At 37.3% G+C, this 15,573-nt stretch overlaps 1 protein-coding gene across 5 annotated transcripts in view; it reads right to left on the bottom strand.

The window, feature by feature from the left end:
• Positions 1–15,573, bottom strand: part of NT5C3A (5'-nucleotidase, cytosolic IIIA) — a 48,220-nt gene that overhangs the window by 13,833 nt on the left and 18,814 nt on the right. Inside the window, exons 1-3 of one of the 5 annotated variants that reach the window (XM_045828773.1) lie at positions 6,330–6,380; positions 5,546–5,636; positions 2,108–2,162 (exon numbers count right to left, since the gene is read on the bottom strand). The exons of 1 other annotated variant lie outside the window; for it this stretch is intronic. In XM_045828773.1, the coding sequence (XP_045684729.1) occupies positions 2,108–2,143 (36 nt within the window). In that variant the 5' untranslated portion in view covers positions 2,144–2,162; positions 5,546–5,636; positions 6,330–6,380. Of the gene's footprint in view, positions 1–2,107; positions 2,163–5,545; positions 5,637–6,329; positions 6,381–15,573 lie in introns of those variants that run through there. 3 more of the 5 variants (XM_045828775.1, XM_045828776.1, XM_045828774.1) reach the window with 3 other exon arrangements.

The raw sequence follows: 15,573 nt of genomic DNA, 5'->3' as shown, positions 1-15,573 counted from the left end.
GGGAACCCAAATAACTACTACCTTGCCAAGATGCCCAGATAAAATACCAATGGAACAGAAGAAACGGAGGTTATTTATGCTGGGGTCAGAGGATGACGAGCCAGCTGAGCTAGGCTTTCAAAGAGAAGCAGGGTTTGGCTCAGCTGAGACTGGGAAGGAATCAAAGTGCAGGGTCTAATGTGGGAGACAGATAAGCAGCTCTGCTCGTCTAAACCCCAGTGTACGTGGAAGAGGGTGGGGGAGGGGAAGGCAGGAGAGCGTCAGTCAGTCAGTCTAGAAGAAGAGATGCGGAGCCAGACCATGGAAGGTTGAGGCTAACATCCTAAGGAGCTTTTAGCCTACGAGATGTATCAACCTTTGTAGAAAAGCAAACCCAAGGCAAAAAGTGTGTAAATTAATGCGATGATAATAAAAAATAGTAAGTACACATCATTCTTTGGCTTCTCTTCCTTCCGTAGTCTTTTTGTGGGTTGACTACATGGTTACCTGCTTCAAAAACAGGGTTCTGGGACCCAAATAATGAAAAATTATATAGTAGGGCATTCCTATATCACTTATATTCATTTTGGTTAAAAAAATAAATTGACCCAAGCAAGAAAAGTTTCTACTAATTTAATGCTACGTATCAGATATTCAAGCTCAATTATCAAAGAATCAAATAGCAATCATGCAATGGAGGCAAGGTTCACATCCATGAGTTAGGCTGAACCATATGAAATTGCCAATATTGGACCACATCTGACATATAAAACAGCAATTTCATTGCATGATTCATATGCTTCACCCTTACAGCAGTAACGACACTGATGACAGCTTTCCCAGAACTTTGAGTCAGCTCTCTCCTCCCATCACACACTGGATGGAAACTGAGGCTGAACAAGAAATTTACGAACTGTGACACACTACTGCTATGTGTGTGCTAAGTCTGTTCTGGTTTGTAAGCTCAAACCAGGAAGCCAGAAAGAGACACAGTGAAAAAATGAAAACAACAACAACAAAAAAAAACAAACAAAAAAAAACCCCAAAAACAAACCAGAAAGAAAAAATAAGAAAGATCATGGGAGAAATTGTGATTTTTAGGATTTTAAAACTGAATTTGGAGAATGGATATAATGTTTTCCACATGTACAAATAAATTTGTTACCTACCTAATTAAAACACTCACTAACGTAATACAGGAGAGTTCTTACTACGTGCTGGCAGGCACTTTACATATTTTTTTCACTAATATAAATAAGGACATTTCAGTTACAAGATGAATAAGGTCTGAGGTCTAATGTATAACATGGTAACTATAGTTTATAACTATAAACTATGACATAGCTGACATTTATATTTTTGTATAATTGTAATTTGCTGAAAGAGAACTTCAATGTTCTCACCAAAAAATAAAACAGTGAACATGTGAAAAGTAATGGATGTGTTAACTATAAAGGAATCTTTTTACATTCCATACATACATTAAATCATACATTGTACATGTCGAATATCTTACAATTTTCTTTGTCTGTTATACCTCAGCAGAGATGGGGAAACTGTGAGTAAGGACGACATGAGGTGGTTGGCAGTTCCTTCCTCTACCTGAAAGTCGAGGTCCTCGCCCTCCTTCCAGGGAAGCATGGCTCTGAAGGACGGAGGTAAGATTTCAAGCCAGTTCTGCCTCCAAAGGCTACATTTTTCCCACCTCACCCTGATGTCCACAATGTAATGAACTATACTGTTGACCAAAAAGGTTTTTTTTAAATGTAAATAAATGCTTGTTGTTTTCTGTTCAGAGGCCTAAGATAAGATGTCTCATGCTGTGTATGATTTAAGTGTGTTAAGCAAGGAAAATTTAGCATGAAAAAAATGGGGTAACCATCTTTTCTCACCATGGGGTAACCATGCTGAGAAACACGGTAATACACATTATATTTCAAGCAAAAAGATGTCAAAGGTAAGGGGAAATTCAATTCAACAAATTTTTGAGGGTCCACTGTGTGTCAAACATTGTGGAGAAAGAGCTGGAGAAGGGTACAGCCCCGTAAGTAACTATCTGGTTAGAGGCGGAGGCAGAAGTGGTGAATTCACCATTAATAAATAGAATGGGAAATGTTTAAATACCCACCATTTTCACATGTACAGCAGAATCTTGATTAGTCATATCTCAGTTATCCAGTCTTCTGGATTTCCCCGGGTGATGTCACAGCAGGAGAGAGAGAGAAAAGGTACACGTGACACACATGCATTTCAGTCTCTTCCTGTATGTTAATGACTCATGAAGGTGGTACTTTGGGAATGGTTTCAACGCCAAGTTCCTGGAGCCATCTTCTTTTTCCCTAAGGAGCTTCATAAAGATTTGACTGGGTCTCACACATTTGGGGTTAAAAGTTCGGTATGGAGAATGTGCAGCTTTCCTTTAAGAACTATGGTGTTAAGAAGATTTGAATAGATGGGTGGGTTGGGATGGGAGTAAAAGGTAGAAAATTGTACTGCAATAACAATTAAAATAAAAAATATTAAAAAAAGAAGATTTGAATAGAGTTAAAGTGAAGTAGATATTTGCAAGAAAATGCTTTACTACAAGAATGTTTTATCAGCATTTTCTCTACATGTCAGGATGAAGTTTGTGGGAAAACTATGCATTACTATTACTGAATCAATGAAGGGCTATACCAAAAGAATGTAAAGGAGAAACATGATATACGTACTTCATCTTTAAATGTCTCACATTAAAATTTTTAATTTTGTGAAATGATGTGGCTAAGATATGAATTGTGTTCAAATCTAGCATAGTATCCAGTACAAAACAGATATGTAATATTATTTGTTAATGATCATTTTAGGGGTTTGGATAAAATTTATACATGTTTAGTTTTTAAAATATCTCATTATAATTTTTTTCATTTTTGCAGTATAAATCATAAGGAAATTACTTATTTACTTTGTGATACTCAATGATTTTACTTTTACTTTATCCTACATAAGTAAAATTTTATAATAAAAGCACTATTTAAAAAGGGCAACTTTGTTGAAAGATGAAAAAATCAGACTTTTTCTTAAACTTTAGTAATAGAAGTTGGACATTAGATATCTGTGTTCTTGATAATTACAATGTGTTATAGCAGATATATAAAAATTTATTAAATTCTTAAACACACCCCCCACCTTCCATTTTAAGTGCATGAAACTGGGAAATGTCTTATAAAAAAAGTATTCTCACGCCTTTCTCAGAAAGGCTATTACTAAGGCGATGATGACCTTGTAATTGATGGCATCCTGGAGTTGAGTAAAAAGTACTTCCAAATAGTAAGATGCCTCCAATTTTTCACATGTGAAAAAATAATGTATCTGCTGTCCACATATATATACATACACTCTATATAACTCATAAAAATTTGATCACCACCCCCAAATGTAATTATGATGGTAGTTTGGAGGTTAGTAGGTAATTGCAGATACAGTCATCAAACGGTCAAATTTAAGTCGCCTTTGGTCTAACTTCCGTCTGTCCGAGTCGGCTCTCTTCAACACGCACCATGGAAGCTGCCTACGAGCCTACTTCCTTACTTACAAAACCAAAGCATACAACATCGAGTGCTTATGATTTTCCTTTGATGTTTTATATCTGAAAAGGAGACTACGTTTCCAGAAGGCACTATTTAAATAAAAGCATTTTATTAGCTGGAGGAAGAGGAGGGAGAATGTGGAAGAGTACAATCGGGTTTATAAAAATACCATATGCTCTGTGGGACACTGGAAATGCCCAATGAAAACAGAACTCAAGCAGTGACAACACAGTTCAGTATCCGGGAGTCTGAGCTCTTTTTGTTGCACATGGCCAGGGAGCCCGATTTCTCTCCACCCCCAACCCCCAAGTTGGGTTCCTTCTGTAGCATTTGTGCTTAGTTAAAAAAGAAAAAAAAGGCTGTGTTATTAGTTGAAAGAGTAATCGTCTTGCTCATGGTCTCTTTAAATTGTATTTAAGCAAAACGCACACCAAACAGAGTAATGAGAAATTTGCAACCGCTAAGTTTCTAACTCCGGGGCATTATTTTTGATAATCTGGATACTCTGCAAGTTTCAAGTGCAGGTCTTACGCTCTTCCCAGTCCCCAATGGCAATCTGACCAAAATTTATCTGTGTTAAAAAATAATCTCGCATTAACGAAGTGATACTGCAGGCGTAATACAAAAAACAGCCTGAGGTCACTAGCATTATAAAAGTGTAAAGACTAAGGCGCAAATGTCAGCATTCTGGCACAATTCTAAAGAAGACACAGAAAATGAGGGCAGGGTATTTTTAAACCAATCGGCTTGTAAACCTATACTCGGTATATAAAGTTCTGGCTCGCTCTGCCAACAGTCATCTGTCGCAGATGCTTCAGGAGAGTTGTTGGAAAAAACACATCAAGTGCACAAGACCTGTTCAAAAATAGAAAATACCACCCTTGAACTATGAACTCTCTCCAAAGGATGTCTGGAAGTCTGCCATCTTTGGAATCTTTCATTGTGGACCAGATCGTGTGGAAGGCGGAAGAGAGCTGCTGTGCTCTCTGGGGGGGGCTGAGGTCTGTACTGCAGGACCAGGCTAAGACTGAAGCAAGAGGGAAGACCTGCACTTGAAGAGCAGAGACTTGGAAACTGGAGGTTTCAGCTATCCTGGTCTTTCATTCTGAAATGATTAACTTTACCTTGAAAATACATTTACAAATCAATAAACTGAAAAGTTCTATGGCTACATCGACAATATCTACTTGTCTTTACACAAGTTTTAAAGAATCTGAATGAAAGTTGAATACTTCTAAAAGCCCATGATGTTCTGTTTTGTGGGGAAATGAAAAGACCAAATTCCTTATTCTAATTAGCTCAAAAAGTTACAATTCTGCTTTAATTTTGATCTTGAGTCATTTAAACTAAATACCAATAAGGTAATGAAATCTTGGCAAATGGCGTACTATTTGCCTAAGGAAAGGCATGCGGTGCTGTAACACAGACCAGGTGTCAGTAACACCACCGGACACCCACAATGAACCCATTTCACTGCCCTTCTCCACCAACCTGCGTTACTTGTCCTGTGCTTGGTCTTTTAATAATAACAACACTTTCTTAGGGTAATTAGCACATGGAATAATATCAAACTATAAGTTTATTATTTCCATAGCACTATAAATCAGTTGCTCAAGGCATTTAAATCATTCTCCCTAATTAAAATTTCAAGGCAGCAGTAAAAAAAACAAACAAACCGGAAAGTGAAACTTTCTCGATACAAACATAAGACAAAAATGAATCCGAACAGCAAAAGGTGGGAGAAGAGAAAGGGGTAGAAGAGGAAAAACAGATTTCAAAAGCCAGTTATTTAAAAATTGGCAATTTATAGCAATTTTCTTAAATAGTAAAACTTAGCTCCTTGTTAGAATTTAATGAATACTTGTGAAAATACGTAATTTCAGAGCCTAGAATTTATTCATCCACCCTTCCCATCTACACTGCCCTAATACATAATAGCATGTTTCAAGATGAATTAAACCAAGACACACAGAAATTAAACAGTTTATTCTGATTACCCTTAAGGCACTTTGAGTTCTTCTCTCCTTGAATTTGTCCTAGAACCACAGCACAGGGGGTAAGCAATATCCAGAGATGCTTGGATATAGGCTGCCAATAAAAACCAAGTAAAATACTTTAAGAAATAGCCTGCTGCATTAACTAATTTTCCTGATTAAAAAAACTATTAAAATGAGGTAAATTCAATTATTTACATGTGACCTAGTCATAATGTTCACCTTTCATGGTAATATGTATGTTTGAACCTTAATTTTACCATATGCAGTTTGTCGTAAGCCTTAGAGACAGTGATCCAGCTTTTAGCAATTCATGAAACATAGCAGTATAATCCTATTCCATGATATCCTGGATAAAGCTCAGAGGCACAAGATAAAAAAATTAATTACCTTTATTATTAGCTACAATAAATAGTTTCTAATTCACAAAGCATGTGGCTATCAGCAAAATTGAGCCACAGCAACTGAATGAACAACAAAATTGGATCTTACAATGTTTTTCCCTTAAGAAGAGATTTCTGAGGATTCTTTGCTTTTCCTTAACATCTAGATGTCAAACAAGAAGTTCTTAAAATTAGATCCTATAAATTTCTGAGACCTAAGACACTGCTAAGTTTTATATATTCAGATCTTTGCAAATTACAGTTTTGCATTATACATTCTATTTTCAGTTTCTTTATTTATGCTTTTAAATGCCTAAAATTTCAATCAGATACTAAACCAAATAAGGATCAGATAAAGTTAAGCAAGAGAAGCTCATTTGTATGCATGAACTGCACACACTTACCCCGAAGGTAACCGGACCAGATACACCAGCAAAAGAAAATTGTTCCTGTCTGAGAAGTCCTAATATAGCACAGGTGCAGCCAAGGGGCGGTCCCGAAAGCCTTGGCTAAGCTGTCTGCGAAGCCAGGCTGGTGACGCATTACTATGCTCTGCTGACAGGCCTCCCAGCTCGACTGAAGTAACGTGCCAGTTAAGAGAAGGTAAATTTGTAGCATTATAGCACTGGCAACTTCATGTGCAAAGGAAAAAAGGAACTGCAATATGAACACCAGTATTTCCTTCCTCACGGTGGGTTTTCTTGCAGGGGGTGGGGGTGGGTGTCAGTGTACTTGTGGCATGTGTGTTTTTCTGTGTGAATATTGTATTTCAGTGCAGCATAAAAAAGATCCGGTTTGTAGTTGGCTGGGGAAGGGGCCATGCATATTGCCCATGGGCACCGAGTTTCGGTCTGGAAGGTGAAAGGACTTCTGAGAGGGATGGTGCTGACGGTTGCCCAACTGTGTGCATGTACTTGAAGCCACCACACTTACAACTAGTTAAAATGGTTAAGTTTTTTGATATGAATGTTTTACAATTTTTAAAAGATTAGCTCATGTAAGACATGTGGGAAAAAAGATATGATGCATGTATGTATGGTCAACAGAATACTAACAGTCTTTATTGCAGGAGAGTGGGAATTGAAGTGTTTTTTAATGTTTTGTTTCACATTTTCCTAGTTGTTTGACAATTTTAACAGGACCATGCATGGATTTGCTAAAAAGAAAAAAATTCTGATCACGAATTGTGAAAGCTAATTTTTATGGTTAAAAAACAACTGAAAAAAGTTCCTTTCCTGCTGGAAATGAAAGCAGTCAATCTGTTGTGAAGGAATACATTTTTAACTTTTATGATTTATTCTTTTCAGTGCATTTCCAACGTTTGAGCAGAGCCGGTCTCGGTTTCACCCGAGGAGTGCTCGCCCCGTGTGCCGGGGCCTGATAAAGGCCGCCATGGGCTCCGGTGGCTTTATCGTCAGGAACAGGCAGGGCCCAGCCACCCTTCCGTAAATGCACTTTTCTATCGGTCTCCTCTCCTTTGCACTCGAGAGAAATCAAACCCACACAACGCTTCAGCAGTCAACTTGGTGAAGCAGCATTCTCTGTTAGGAACAATCCTCCAAATGTAAGAACTGCTTTAAAAAAGGGACACTAACAAATTACCCAAACTTGGTCTGTACCAAATGCTACAAACCCAGCACTGCTCCCTTGTTGTAGTAAGATGAGAAGACACAATGCATTCGCCTCTAAGAGCAAGTCTGTATGTACTCTCTGGTCGTGGGGGCTCGAGGGTGACGAGGTGGTTCATTTGGAAAATACTTCTGTGTCAATGGGTGAATACGATGACTTAACTCTTGGTCATGTATTAACACAGTTAGCGATGGTAAGAATTTTTGAGACATCATTTTGAAAGATGACTTCAGATAAATCACCTTCAACAACAACTACTACAGAATGCTGGAGTTAAGGCTCCACCTCAGTGACCAATATCTAAATGTTCAGAAGAATTCAGGAGAGGTGCATAAATTGTGGTATATACATAAGATGTAAAAGTACAGTTTTAAAAATAATTTTTAAAAATAGCCAAAATATACTGTACATGTACGATGTGCCAGATACTGCTAAGCACCCGACATTCCTCACCCCATGTGACGCTCATATCCCTGGACAGTATGCATTACTATCAGCCTCATGTCACAGGCAGATAAATTCAGGCTTGCAGCTGGCAAGTGGCAGAATTGATGCAACCTCAGGCCTCTCTGATTTCAGAACCTGTGCTTATAAATCACTGGACAGTACTGCTCTGTCAGAGCAGTATTCACAGAGGCATTGAGGTGTGCATGATCAACCGCTGAGGGGAAAAAGTCATGGGTGTCTACAGCAAGAGTTCCATTTGCGGACTAAATCTTCATACAAGCATGGGAGGTCTAAGACAGAATAGGCATGACAGTATCAGTGATGGAATTAAGAGGCCATTTTTATCTTCTGAGCTTTATAAAATAAACGAATTCCTTGGAAAATTAAAAAAGTGGCTTATGATTAAAAACGTTACAGCCCTGACCAGCATGGCTCAGTTGGATGGAGCATCATTCTGCAAAGCAACAGGTCGCTGGTTTGCATCCTAATCAAGGCACATGCCTTGGTTGTGGTTCGATCCCAGGTCTGAGCACCTACCAGAGAGACAATTGATGGATGCTTCTCTCTCACATCAATGTTTCTCTCTCTCTTTCTCCCTCCCTTCTCTTCTCTCTAAACATAAATAACAGGGATGCTTGGGTCTCTGAGACGGCTTTGGCTCTGCTGATGTTCTGCATGCTAGTCAGAGGAGACTAGAACACAGGAAGAATGAGTTGCTTGCTCCCTATAGGGGCTTCTGCTTTTTAGTTCCACCCAGTACGCGTTACCAAATATCCGCACGGGAGTGGGATGGTGCGGCTGGCGAAGTGTCCCTCCAGTGGGGAACTAACATTCTTCGAGTACTTTCTTACCCCTGTCAGTCCCAGAAGCATGCAACAGCCCTCTATATGCATACTAATTTATGTTAATGAGTAGGCTTAAAATAAAGATAATAGTTCCCCGTTTTGATAGATAAAGAATCTAAGGTTTGGAGAGGCTAAGTCACATTACTTAGTGTCACAAGAGCTGTTAACACTTTTTAAAAAATACTACATCATGTTGTTTCTAGGCAATAACAATGCACAGAGCAATTACATGAGAGGGCTAGAGATGTTTTGAATGTTTTGAAACTGCCACCAAAAAGATAAACAGGATGCAAAGAAGACACTGAATTAAAAAAGTGAATTTGGTTTCAATTAGCTGTAGGGTACTTTTTTTGAGAAGGGATATAAAGGAGCTACAAGTAAGAAGTCATAAAGGCAGTCTCTTCAGCAGCACAGTGGACACAATGACTGGGCCCTGTTACCTTGGAGTTTCTTTACTCGTCATAAAAACAGAAACCACTCATTCATGGCTCCTAATGCAAACTCGAGACCTGAGTTAGACGTGCCAAAGAGCAAATAACTTCTCATACAGGACACAACTTTTTTGGGAGATTTTTCTCTCCTTCTAACATTGAAACTTGCTCTTTTTAATCAATGGAGAAAGGGATATCCATTTGTATTTCTGAATAGCTACATCTTTTTAGATACTGTCAATTATCCAATCAATTTAAAAACCTATAATTACTTCAGTTTGTCATCACAAAGTTTCTGAGAATTATAAAAAGAACAAAAAAGCCCACAGAAAATAAAATCTCTCAATTTAACCTTAATTATTTATTGATTAGTTCATTTCACCCTTAATCTTAGGATAGAGGAGTAAAGGGTATAAAGTTATTACATTAATTAATAGTGGTGTGTGAAAGAAAAAACTTCATAATCCCACATAAAACCTGTATTATTTCTCAATAATCTGATCTAAGAGTTAACTACTAACTCACAGTCTACCATAATCCAATTATCATTCAGCTGTGCAATGTACTTTTTAAACTTCAGTATGAACTTGACTGACACCCTAAGGAAGTTATTTCAAACCAAACTATAAAGCCATATACAGAAGACAATTCAGTAGGAGGTGAGATGCAGTACTCTGTTTACAGCTCTTGTAAAACTTGTTCTGGTCAATTGCTGCACCATGTAAATAGAAGGATGACTTTGTAAACACGCAAGACACCTACCTAAGCACGTGATCTCTCTTAAAACTCCTCTGAGAACAGCCAACTTAGCTCAACACTGTGACTATTTAAAACAAAATTAAAATAAGGTGCTGTACATGTTTACATGAATACAGTTTAAAATGTTCGAGGAGCAAAAACAAAGATGAAACAATAAATTACTACATTTTGGGAAAATGAAGAGCAAGTAAAGATCATCTCATAAGTTTTTTATTGAAAATCATTCCTAAAGTTTATTGTTTAGGTTACTGCTGGTAAAGCTGATTGCTGCATTTATGAATTTACACACATATGTGCAAGCTGAGGAAAACCTATGGTTCAGATTTCAGTGCATTCTTAAAAATTCTACACAAAAATCTAAGATTGAGTAACTTAATTTTCAGAAACTCAAAGTTCTTGAATGGGGTGTATCTCATTTTTACTTTCTTACATAAAAAGTAATATATTCTGTAGTTTAAACTTGTGTGAAAGAGCCTTGACTTGCAGGCCAGGTTCCCCAGTGTGAAACATGCGAGAGGCAACCACACATTGATGTTTCTCTCCCTCCCTTCCCCTCTCTCTAGAAATAAATAAAATCTTTAAAAAAAAAAAAGAGCAGGCCTTCTTTAAAAAATTAAACTACTGTAGAAGAAGAAACAACATTGTTGCAACAGGAAGGTCAAGTTCAAGAAAATGGGATGTAAGACAGTATCATAAATGAATGGAGTCTTTCTTAGCTCTCCTCTCAAATGCATTATGTTCTAATACTTCAAGATGCTTAGCACTGAAATTGTTTCCATTTTATATCTGAATCTTTGTGCCTGAAATGGAACAAGATGAAAAATTTTGTTTTAATTTTGAACTCTTTCCACATTACACAGTTGGTATTCTGTCTGTCGAAAAGAAGCAGCATTGTTTAGGATTGCTATTTTGGTTACATTACAGATGGCAAAAGGTTATTTTGTTTAAGCTTTTATTTTATTATTGGTGTATTATATCCAGTATATTTAAATACAGAGTACAAAGACTTAACTCACTATGCCCTTTTTGTTGTGCCAAATAAACTCATTTAAAAAATAATAAGGCAGGAAAATGATGAAAAAAAAACTGTAGCAAAGAGTTACTAGAAATTATATGGAAGAGTAGTAGGTAATAACTTGAGTTTTAAAAGTATATAAGGTTTTGAAAATGTTCATAGGCTTGAAAAGAACCTAAAGAATATACTTTTTTACATTTTTAGGAATTCACGTAGATTTCTCACTTTCAATTTCTGTGCATATTTGAAACTTCTCATGATAAAATATGGAAAAATAGGTTAACTTACTTCTGTTTCACTGTTTTACAGTTTGTTCATTCAAGAAACAACAAAAGATAGCCCTTAAAAACTTCTTTGAAAATAAACTCAATGTAGTAAACCAAAGTATGTAATTTAACCGTCGAAAAGTTTTGATGACATGTATTACATTCAACAATGTATGTCGTAGAACAGAACTTACAGCCTTCCAAAGCTTTATGGACAAATTTTAGAGTGGTGAGCTCTTTCAAACTTTTAGAGAACAGATGCCTCCTATGTCAGACAGGCTATTTAAAAACACATGGAAAGAAGGTAAGCGATTCAATTCTGTTCATGAAACTAATTAGTATAAAACCCTGAAACAAGCTTGTCAAAAACAGCACGAAAAGAGGAAACATGCCTAACTTCAAGCATGAATACAGACATAAGAGTTCTTAAATAATCAGCAAGTGACAAACGAAACCCAACAGTACAAGGGTCATCATCTAACACAACTGCATCAAACGTATTCTAACGATCCACAGTCACCACACAGGAACGACAGGAGCGTGGGGGACCGCATGTTCTTCTTCAGACTCCGTGGTACTTTCTAAATTGTCTGTAATGAATATATTGTACACCCACAAGGAAAGAAAGATTATTTTTTAAATCAAAGCTACACGTTCCAAAATATAAGAAAGTAAGACTGTATGTGTATGATGCTGCTACATTTTGGAAGAAATGAGGTTGGCATATGTTGTCACACTTATGAAGATAAAGTAAAAAATTATCTACTGGAGCGAAATCATGCCTGGCTGTTTTTGCTTGCAGCAGCCTTCCTCATTCTATGGCTGGGAGGGTAAACTGAGGATTAAGAAACACACACTATTCAAACAGTATGCTATCTTCTCCGCCCACTCTGACTACAGCATGAAGTCATAATGTGTCAAAGTGCAAAGGAAGCTCTGCAAAACATTCTCAAGAATTAGTACATTGGTTGAAAGATGCCATGGAAAGGTTTGAAAAGGAGGGTCACATTTAGATTGCTCAAAAAATGGGACTAAAACAAAAAACACTTGGGAAAATACATTTCTAACATACTGTCATGGTTAAACTAATTTTATAAAGAGCCTCTGCAAATCAAGAAAAAAGAACTTATATGACTCAGAAAAGGAGATAATAAATGGCCATTTATTTTTAAATATTTAAACATTTAAATATTTAAATATTTATTTATTTATTAGAGAGGGGAAAAGGAGGAGAAAGAGAAGGAGAGAAATATTGATGTATAAGAGAAACATGGGTTGGTTGCCTCTTGCACGTCCCCAGCTGGGGACCTGGCCTGCAACCCAGGCATGTGGCCTGATGGGGAATCAAATCTGCAAACCCTCCGTCCACAGGCCTGTGCTCAATCCACTGAGCCACACCAACCAGGACGATTTTCAAAAGTTCGACTTCAAAAGTAATAGAAATACTTAAAAATAACTACTATTTGGAGAGATGAGAAAACAAAATCCCTACTCCCAGGAAAACAGGGACCGAGGGACTCGAATGACCGCTGGTGGAACTGTAAACCGGTCCAGCCCTTCCAGAGGGTAACCTGACAGCACATTCGAAGCCTTGGATTTGTGCTTGCCCCTTGACCTGCAACTCTATTCAAACAAACAACCGTGGGGTGGGGGGGGACAACTGCTGTAAGACTGTTCATGGGTCTATTTATTGTAACAAGAAAACAGGAAAACGTAAAGGTTCAAAAATGACGAACTGGCTAAATGATTTATGATATCAGTATATGGTATAATAACATAAAGTAATATAATAGCTATTAAAATAAGTATAAATTTACTACTAAGAAATAAATTAAGTGGATAATCTTGTTAAAAACAATGTCACAGTACGATCCAATTTTAGGAAAAATTATACTTAATATTTATATGCATAGAGAAAGAAGGGAGTATGCTTATTAAAATATGGGGGGGTTAAGGGGTATAAATCGTGGCTTACCGTTTTCCTTATATAGATTTAGTTATTTTTATATCAGAAAAAAAAAGAATCAAGGGGGAAATGGAGCTTAAAATACATAAATAATTAAAATGGACAAATTCCTTACAAAAAGCGGATCTTAATTCAGGTACTGATGAGTCCTCAATTATTAAAACTTCCCTAATGCTGAGTCACAGGCTTGGAAATCCCTGTGTATGGGTGGACCCCATGAGTTAATTTTTGGAAATCTACAGTGAATCACAGAATCTTTTTTTGTTGTAAGTGTACCAGAGGGGATTCAAAAGTGAGTCAAATACATATAGAAGCTTTATCCTTTACAGAAACCCATGTTTTTCACATAGTTTTAGTGAAATTAAATCTCAGTAACTGAAAACAACTTAAGTAATTATTCACGCCCAAGAGTGCGACCGGGACTGGTCCTGCAACGAGGACCGCAGGTGCAGAGGGATTAGGCCGTTTTGTAGCCTAGATGCTCAGGTTAAAAATTGTTCCTGAAAATTTAGTGTAATGCAGGACGTCCTCCTATCCCCAACCTTTTTAAAGTTAAGAAAGATTATGTTATAACTAGACATCCTATGTTTATTTTATTTACAAATCTGAAAGCTCAAAGAGAATACTGTTTAGAGACCATTTTTAAACATGTTACTTAATCTGACCCTACCACAGGATAACATGATGTCTGAAAGAAAGTTGTGAAAAGAATAGCTTTGTTTATTAATAGAAGGGAGAAGGTAAGAGAATTAACATTTATTGAATAAGTACTATGTGATAAATACTGTTTGGCATTCTATGTATATCACCTCTTTTTAAATTTTAATAACCCTGGAAGGTATTGAGAATAGTATACTGTTGGAATTATCCCATAGTGCAATAAAAAATACAACACAGGCCTGACCTGGTAGCTCAGTTGGTTACAGCATCAGCCCAATATGCCAAGGTTGCAGGTTCGATTCCAGGTCAGAGCTCATATAAGCATCAACCAATGAATGCATCAATAAGCAGAATGGCAAATCAATGTCTCTCTCAAATCAATTTAAAAAATACAACACAAAGATGGAACATACTGTTTTTTAAAAAAAGATTTATTTATATATTTATTTATTTATGAGAGAGACGGGAAGGGAGGGAGAAAGAGAGGGAGAGAAACAGTGATGTGAGAGAGAAACATCAATCAGTTGCCTTTTGTACATGCCCATAGCTGGCAATGAACCGCAATCTAGGCACGTGCCCAGACCAGGAATCGAACTGCCAGCCCTTTGCTTTTCAGGCTGATGCCTAACCAACGTCTTTGAGTCACACCAGCCAGGACTGGAACATATTCTTAATATAACACCCTGAAGGAATCAAAGGGGTAGGAGAATTTTTAGATGAATCCTCTCCATTCCAGAGAACTGGAAATGGAGGCTTAGAAAAGTACGGTAACTTGTCTGGAGCTAAGCCATTATTAGAATGTGGCCCCACTGAGACATGGATCAAGCGCAGGCTAAACTCTCAAACGTTGTACAGTACACAAAAGGGAATAAGTACAGTACGTATTCCCTAACAAGACTGCCTAGTGTTCAAATCACAGATTACTTTACTTTTTAAAGAAAGAAAACACAGTATATCTTTACTGGATAAGCCACAATACTTACAATATAGAGAATAACAGAACAATAATTATGGAACACTAGGTAGGTTTTCTTTTTCTACCCAAACTAGGGACGAATGTGACAAAATCATATCCATAGTACACGGTTATGCACAAAGGACAAAATAGAATAGAATATTTAATTAGCTTGGAAAGACAAAAAAGTTAAAGCTCAGCAACACAGTGACACTTTGCTAACAAAGTAATTCTCATCCCAACTGGGAAGTCTGCTTTACCAAAAAGCTTCAGAGAGCTAGAGTCGGACTGAATGCTGACCCTGCTGCTTGCTGGTTGTTCCCAGGCAAGTACAGAAATCTACAATGACCAGCTGGACCGTGTTTTAAGGATTAAAGAAGGTAAACATGCAGCGGGTGCTTGGTGCAAAGTTTCCATTCCTTCCTCCTGGTTACAGGATAATCGGACATGGCCAAATTAACCCAAATGGGAATCTGTTTCCAATTGTTTTCTAGTCCCGGTGTAGCCCAGTGTTTTCTAAAGATAACTCAGTGGGTTTCTATTTTATAACATTTTGGTATTCGATACTGTGCTTAGGTTCTCAATCTTTCCCTGTCTCCCTCCATCTGAATCAATCCAGGGTCTCATTCCCTAAGAACCCTAAGTGTTTGACAGAGAAATCTAGGTAAGTTGATA

This window comes from Phyllostomus hastatus, unplaced genomic scaffold (genome assembly GCF_019186645.2).
Source record: "Phyllostomus hastatus isolate PE091 unplaced genomic scaffold, TTU_PhHast_1.1 phas_scaffold_78, whole genome shotgun sequence".
NCBI lineage: Eukaryota > Metazoa > Chordata > Mammalia > Chiroptera > Phyllostomidae > Phyllostomus > Phyllostomus hastatus.
The sequence above is the reverse complement of the archived record's forward strand: the minus strand, read 5'-3'. Positions and strand labels throughout refer to the sequence as shown.